The 7,858-nt window shown below is 35.7% G+C and overlaps 1 protein-coding gene across 2 annotated transcripts in view; it reads right to left on the bottom strand.

Annotated features, from left to right (window-relative positions):
- Nucleotides 1–2,411: 2,411 nt before the first annotated feature.
- RAB3IP (RAB3A interacting protein) overlaps nucleotides 2,412–7,858 on the bottom strand; it is a 32,492-nt gene continuing 27,045 nt past the window's right edge. The window contains exons 8-10 of one of the 2 annotated variants that reach the window (XM_054080423.1): nucleotides 5,120–5,219; nucleotides 4,948–5,017; nucleotides 2,412–3,746 (exon numbers count right to left, since the gene is read on the bottom strand). In XM_054080423.1, coding sequence (XP_053936398.1) covers nucleotides 3,664–3,746; nucleotides 4,948–5,017; nucleotides 5,120–5,219 — 253 coding nt within the window. In that variant the 3' untranslated portion in view covers nucleotides 2,412–3,663. The remainder of the gene's footprint in view (nucleotides 3,747–4,947; nucleotides 5,018–5,119; nucleotides 5,220–7,858) is intronic. The other variant, XM_054080414.1, reaches the window with a different exon arrangement.

Here is a 7,858-nt window from a genome sequence, read left to right as displayed (position 1 = left end):
CATAAACCTTTGACAGCCATTTTGAATCACATCATGGCAGGGCCTGAAAAAGTAGTTTGATTATGGAACCCATTAGAAAGTAAATTTTGTGATAAGAGAAAGGCAGGAGATTAACAGGACCTTGCTAGAATGTGAAATGCCTTTAGGAAAAAGGCAAAAGGACAGAGCCCAGCCAAAGGACAAAAAAAATAAAGAGTTGAAATTCTCAGAAGGATCCCAATGATACTGTCAGAATTACCATTTTCCTAATTATAATCAGGCCTTTTTCAGAATGATACTAGTGGAAAGAAAACCCTCTTTAGCCTGACATGATATGATAGAGCAAGGAGAGCTCTCTAACCTCATGAAAACCACTAAGATTTCAAAAGTGATAAATTGCATGGAGACCTCAGCTACTTCCCACTTTTTCTTCCTAGTAATTACCACGGCGCTGCTGCAGGCTCTGCTGGGTCCACTTTCCCATTGGTCTTCTAGTTGAAGCACAAAGAAAGAAGCATTGCAGTACCACCTGCACCATTTCATTCTGGTATCACCAGAATGTGATAAACAGAGAACGTGTAAACAGAGATTTAGGGATTTCCTTTCTTCTTCACTTAAACCGAAACAATTACTGTATTCTTGCTGCCACCAGAAACTGTCAAGACTTTCTCTTAAAACTTGACTCTTACCTTCAAAGAACTGCTGCAAAGCTTCATTTTCTCCTACCACATCCATGAAAAGCCAGTATAAGTGTTTTGCTTTCCTACTGCTTGAGGAGTCCCACCGAGAAAAATGCACTGTCTTCTGTCCTCCAGATGATTACTAACGTGCCAAGGAACACATTATGGTTTTGTCAGGGGTTTCAATGACTTTCTCCAAGCTGATTTCATTCCTTCATAACTAGAGACAAAGCTTTACTTAAACTCTGCTACACATAAAGGAGAATCTGACAAGGGTCCAGAGGCAAGATGAAGGTGACGTGTTTTCTTCCGTTCAGAATGTCTAATGTTCTTGTTTGAAGGACCTTTGGTCCCAGTTCTAACCACAATTACACATGCGCAAGAAAAAATGCAGCAATAAAAATTACTTATCTTGTCTCTGTACTTTCACACAGGTGATATAACTACTGCTACTGGTGAAAGCAACAGTAATCAAAAGTGCAAGAGGAAAGCCATCACCAGTTTCACCATATGCACTATCCCATTTAAGAAGCTGAGTGTCAGACTATCCAACTGCTCTAAAAAATTTATCTGAAAGCATTATAGGGAAGTAGAACTCCTACATCATCATCATCATTATTATTATTAAAACTAAATTACAGATTAACCCGTTTGTCTGTGGTAACATTGAAAAACATATAGGAAAGCTGAACACTGAACAAAGGTCTGTTAAGGCCAGTAGCAAACCCAATTTCACTTTCTTTACATTGATCTATGTATACTGAAAATTGCCCCTGTTCTGCCACCCCTACAAACAGTAGAAAAATATTCAGGTCCTTTAAGTAGGCATCTGTAAGAGGCATTTGGTTGTGAACAAAGCTTTCAATGGAGACAAGAAGTCTGGAATATGGCCATTTTTTAAGACAGTTATATTCAACAAATAAGTAATTGTTGCAAAAATTTTTAAAAACCCCAGACACTCACAGCGACACAAGATTCTCATGATGGGTAGCTTCTATTGAAAATAACAGAAAAATCATTTTGGGGAAGGCACCTGAAGACAGGAGCAAGCTGATTAATATTTACAAGATGTTGATGCAATGGAACCAAACGGTCATTACACCAAAATACATTGGGTACATTCTTTGTAGTCCCAAGTACAAGAAAATCACCTCAGCATAATAAACTTTAGATACTACTTGTCTTGACTATCACAACTAGAAAAGACCCCTTCTCCTGCTTGAATGAGCAACATTTGTAAAGAATTATTAATCAGAAGAGCAGCAGCTACCAGCTATTGGTTTACTACTGTTAGGTCATCCTAGAAATACTTTGATTTCATTATGTAAACTAAGGATTAACAATAATTTAGGAAGCCTTTATGAGCCTAACATAAACCATAACCCAACAAATACAGTTTGCTTTCTAAGAGTGAGTAAAACCAGACTTCCTTAGCATTACTGAAACAATCAACAGTCTTTTTAATAACTGAAGGTGGAATTCCAGGTTTCTACAGTAGGAATTAGTACCCAGAGACAGAGGACTGATAGAAACATTTCACCAGCATTGAAAAAGCGCAAGTTGGACATACTCCATTAGTAGGTAAAATACTTAGGTTCAATAGTTTGTTTAATCTTAACTTTTAAATGCCTGGTCAAAGCCAACATTTGCAAAGGGTTTTCAGGCACACACACACACAAGCAACGTATGATATTGAATATCACTGCTCCTTTATTTAATTTTGTAAAAAAATGGAGAACATTCTAGTAAGACAGTGACTGTGTTGGTTTTGTTCTGCATCAAAAAAAAGATATCTGTAGCCACTGAGATTCTTCATGTTACAGAACCACCTATAAAAACTTGCCTCTACTTTTAACGTTTGTCAGTTTACCTGCTAATGCTCTAATCTTATCTGTAATTGATAAATGGCCACCATTATCAAGACCTAGTGTTTTTCCATAAGGGCTTTTACCTAGCAAGTCTGCTGCATACCCACAACTATGTTCCTTGTAAGTAACCAACTGCCTGCTTTTGGCTTAGGCTATGCCCGAGGGAAAAAAGAATTACTTGAGCGACAGAAAAAGCATCTTCCTTAATAAGTCATGATCCTTTATTGGGTTCTCTTTGTAGCAAATTGTGTGTGTGAAGAAACTGCTAACATTATCTAGAAATTATCATCAGCTCGTTAAGAAATCACATAGTAGATATTTTACAATTTCAAGGACAGTTGCGGGAAATTTTATTTATAAAACAGTGGAAACTGGAAATCCCAAAAAAAAAACAGAAGAAAAAAAGACATTTAAAGGAATGAAAAAAGTCTAATGGAAGAAAACTAGAGGGGAAAAGAAAGTTTTTCATAGTCAGGGATCTCAGGACAGATTTCTAAACCAAGGAGTGACCAAAGTAATTGTTCGTTGACGTTTGAAAGGCACCCTGCTTCAGATAGAAGACACGCAGATTTATTGTGACTCTTCAGTATATATGTTTCTCTTCTAACATTGTTTTAAAAATTAAAACCATAGGAAAGCAGCCCTTCAAAGAATTCCAGGTTCCCCTAGCTGTCTGTTAACTGCACTGGCATGCATGAATAGAGACATACATACATGTACCTAAACACTACAATGAGGAGAATGTCAGGCATTTATTCCCTCTTCATAAAAATCATCTCAGTTTTACAATCTGGAATAACTTATCAGGGAGGTTCACATCATCCTGCATCTCAAAGAACAGAAGACAGACACTGCTTTAGACTACACTTTAATCAGAAGTTTTGTTTCTAAATGTAAATTACAATCACTAATACACCCGCAAGTGCTTACCACATTTGTTCAACTAAGTATTATATGTACGCATATACAGAATAAGTCAGTTTAGAACAATCACAGTACTTCTTAGTGCAATCTGCAAAAGGAGAAAAATCTTGGACCCACTTTGTGGAAATAAATATCAAGTGACAAAAAAAAGATTCAGCAAATTTAATTCTGTATATTCAATGAAGTTCATGCATGCGCAAGAGTAAAAAGATTTAGAGCTCTTCCTTATAATAGCCGAGTTTGGCTAGTGACATCTCTCTTCTCAGCTGCATAACTTCCCAGAACATCTGATCCACTAAAAAAGACAGAAAATATGAATTTAGTATGTTAATTATATTTATCTCAGAGGTATACAGGCTGCCTCCCTGTACATCAATTTAGGGGACCTTTAAAAGTAACAAGCATCTAGTAAAACCAGAACTAATATGTGTGAGGGATATTTGTGCTTGGTTGTAACAAAAATCAGTAAAAGTACTTATTTTAAAAATTCTAAATGATGGTCCTATAAAGAAATTCCCCAAGTTTTCGATTATTTCCCTAAGAATTGGGGAACAAAAATACATCAGAGTACTTCTTGTCAGCTCCAATTAATTGCTGTTAGCTGCTGATTTGGAAGTTAATTTCTTTATCTCAATAGCAAAGTAAACAATTTTAGTTAAAATTTATAAAGTTTCTTTTTGGTCATAGTAAAACTTTAACTATAAACTGAATTAAAACTTAAATTACACATTTTCAAGATCATCTGCAATGCTAGTATGCCTGTAAAAATTACACCTGAAGGCTTTATTAAATCTAACCTAGTGTATGAAATAAGTGAATTTGTGGTGAATTTCATGAAAATAACTCCCTTTGACAAGGAAAGATATGTTAACAGCATTATTGTTCGTAAGGAGTAGTCTCTCTATTACCCTAGGATGTTATAAATGGAAACAAAAGATTCGGGTGGAGCTAAAATACTGAGTGCTTGAAATTGGGAAACATCAGAAAAGATGAGTATAGGTGAGGCAGATCACAGTGGTGTTTAATTCTAGCCAAATTCTGGATAAAGCCAATTCATTCGAACTCAAAGTCTGGAGGAATGAAAAGCATTAAAATGCTGTTTCACTCTGATTTCAAAAATGCAACTGAATTAAAAAAAAACTAAAATATTAAATTTTAAAAGTGAAAGCATTTTTTTTCATTAACTATTGACACAGAGCTAATGACACTTCTTCCAATCTCTGTCCTTAGCAAATCCAGGAGCCTAAGTGACAGGAGTACATTTCAAAAAGACTTTAAAATAGACGTTACTGCTTTTCAATTTGTCATTCATAACAGAAACTCAAGAAACCTTTATTGGAGGGTGGGATATCACCAAATTCTTTTAATTAATACCTACCAACAGATAACTTTCCTGTATTGTCAGGTTGCTGCTATTGTACACAGAAAACAAGTTCTAGGCACACGCACTACATAAATTTATATTTATTCTATGTCAAATAGAATTGCCTACTCACCATCTTGCTGCTTCAACAGTCCTTGCTGGATGTATCGAATATACGTAAAGAAGTTACACACAGAAGTGATCTGAACCCATATAAAAATAAGGGTGGTCAATATAATTCTGTACAATGGTATGGAAAAATAAATAACTACTACTCAAAATGAAGTCACAGTAAATCTACTTACCCTGTAACGACAGAAAGGAGAAATGTAGTAATAGCTGCTTGAATCTCCTAATTTGATTCTATGCTTGCATGACTTACTTTGTCCACTGAGAGCACATTTCCTACAAAACAAAAAGTTTGCATGATTTAATAAAAAAATCTGACATTAATGTCTAAACACCTGCATGTGTTTAAGTTGTTAATGCAATTGCTTCATACTGGAACAGATACCTAAGTCTCTGCCTTCATTTTACAAGTCCCGATTACCACATTATGCTGTTAATTATTTTAGCTCCACAAGGACTAATTTTGTTTCAATACCAGTGCAGTGCATCATGATGAATTTCTGATTTTTAAAACGTTCTTCAGCTTTGGACATGTTAACCAATATTCACTAATTCAAGCTGGCCTGACAATGCCCCTGGAACAGTGGGATTTCTTTAACTCTTCAAATGTGAAATTGAATTCTGTTTGATGTTGCATTTCATTATAAAAGATATAAAGCCATACAGAATAGCAGTCACTTCTCTGACACATTCTAAGACCAGCTTTGAATTTATACCCAAATTGAAATGACATTTTATATTCAGAGTATAAAATAATTTGACACAAGGCAAAACAGGCTGTCTGGCAATAATTCTTTCCATTACCATTATAAAAAGCTATGGTAAGATAATCAGATTTACTTCTTCTGGTGTATTGCAAGTATGTCGTATTCAGGAATGAGGAAAGGTCGGTCACCACCATGAATCGTTCCCCAAAAACAATTTGGGAAACAGCAAAGAATTTTAAAAAATTTCCTCCAACATTCTTTCTAAAAAAGAAGGCTTGAATCTCTAGGAGAAACTGCTATTAATACAATCTTAAGTGTAAATAAAAGAAGAATTTATTTGGAATTTCTATATTGCAGCATCTCAGATGAACTGGGTTGTCATGGCATCCACTGTTTCATTGATGTTAAAAGCTGCTAGCTCTTCTCCCTTCCATTTCTACCTCATGGAATTAGGGAGCCGAAGAACAAGCAGCATTTCAAAACAAAAATTACTAAGCATCTATGGCTCTAAACAGGGGCTCAGAGGCCCTTTTAAATAGCCTGCAGCTGGTCCATAGAACCATGCAAGACAGGAGAAAATTGAAGACTGTATATGATTTTCCATAGCACTTTATGAGGACTGACAGCAATCCATTGATCCAAGAAATTCTGTAGTAGCTGAAGCAAGCGGATTGCAATTTCAGTCAAGCTTTTGTGAGAAGACAGGCAGCCTTTCAACACTAGGAAAATAAAGCCCTTTTTACCTTCTGGCTATAGAATTACCTTCTGTACATTATCTTCCATCACACCAGGCTAAATGCTGGCATGACAGTTACTACTAATGACTCAGTTCTGTGCTGTACAGCACACATGCAGCTTAGCACTTTGTTCCCCATGGGGACAATTATTTGAATCCTGTGGGGAAACCCAGCTGTCTTTTGTTAAGGCAGCACTTACTACACATCATCACAGGCACCATTCAATAACTTCTGTATATCAAGAACCTTTTTTCTATTATCACAGCTCTCCACCTTCTGCTCCTTATTTTACTGTTGGGCTATTGCATGCTATTTTATGCATCTGTTCCCCCACCCCTAGGCAACTGTACAATAAAATAACTCCCTTAAAAACAGTACTCTAGTTTTTTATTATTTACTTAGAGTTTGTCTGTGCTTTGTTACCTGTTTAAGAACATGGTTTCAATAAAATTAGTGCTTTACACTGTGTAAAAATAAAAAAATATGAAACTGCTATTCTGATCCAGTGAAAACTGGAACACTCGTTTCCCATCCAGTGCCAGTAATGACATAAAAGGCAAAGCACATTCGCTGCCAAATTACACTTAAATACGGCATATTCCTAACCTATTACTTATCTACATGAAATACCACAGAAGTTTTTGTTGCTACACGGCAGCAGAAAAAGGGAGAAAGGAGAATGCCTGGCTTTTTGGTACATCTAAAGTAACTAAATTACAATTTGTTCATTGTCATCTCAAAATATTAAACTATACCTAGCCAACTACTTATGGATTACATAAGTTTTCATTACAAATCTATCCTACACTGGAGAAAACAGGTTAAAAATCTCAAACTTTCGAAGGATACAAGCGAGTCTCTTGGTTTTGAGTAAATACTTCAAGTCAAGATATAAGGAGTTGCTTGAACCACAATGATTTTAAATCAGTTTGCCAATTGATCACATATGACTTGTTTCAGTAGCTTCTGGCTGCCCATATTGTCTACTGCATTCATGGAAGACAGCTTATAGCTCAGATCTTGGACTTGACATCACCACCCCTTGAGCAGCTCCGTTATTAGTTGTGGGCTCTTCTGATGAGGGGCTGTTAGAGCTCAAAGTGTGTCTTCTGGTAACAGGAGTATGCTGAAGAATATATGAATGCCTAAATTTTGTAGGCTAGAAAGGATCGAAGACTAAGTTCATAAAACACAATTTTCATTTTATACAGCTTCTTTAAAAAGAAAGTAAATGATTTTGTAATGTGTTAAATGTATTTTCTCTTTCATTAAAAAAGAGAATAAAACCAAGAACTAAACACGAATAGTGACAAGAAAGGGGGAAAAAAAAACACTTAAGAGCCAGATGAAAATACTCTGATGCAAGTTTTCTATCAGAAAATGGCACTGTCAAAACAAATATTACAGAGAGAATTGTCAACTTGCCTAAGAGAGATCCAACAGAAAAATCAAGGCCTTCAAGATTTTGAAG

The sequence above is a fragment of the Cuculus canorus genome, chromosome 1, assembly GCF_017976375.1.
Source record: "Cuculus canorus isolate bCucCan1 chromosome 1, bCucCan1.pri, whole genome shotgun sequence".
In the NCBI taxonomy this organism is placed as follows: Eukaryota; Metazoa; Chordata; class Aves; order Cuculiformes; family Cuculidae; genus Cuculus; species Cuculus canorus.
This window is presented reverse-complemented; position numbering and strand designations above follow the sequence as displayed.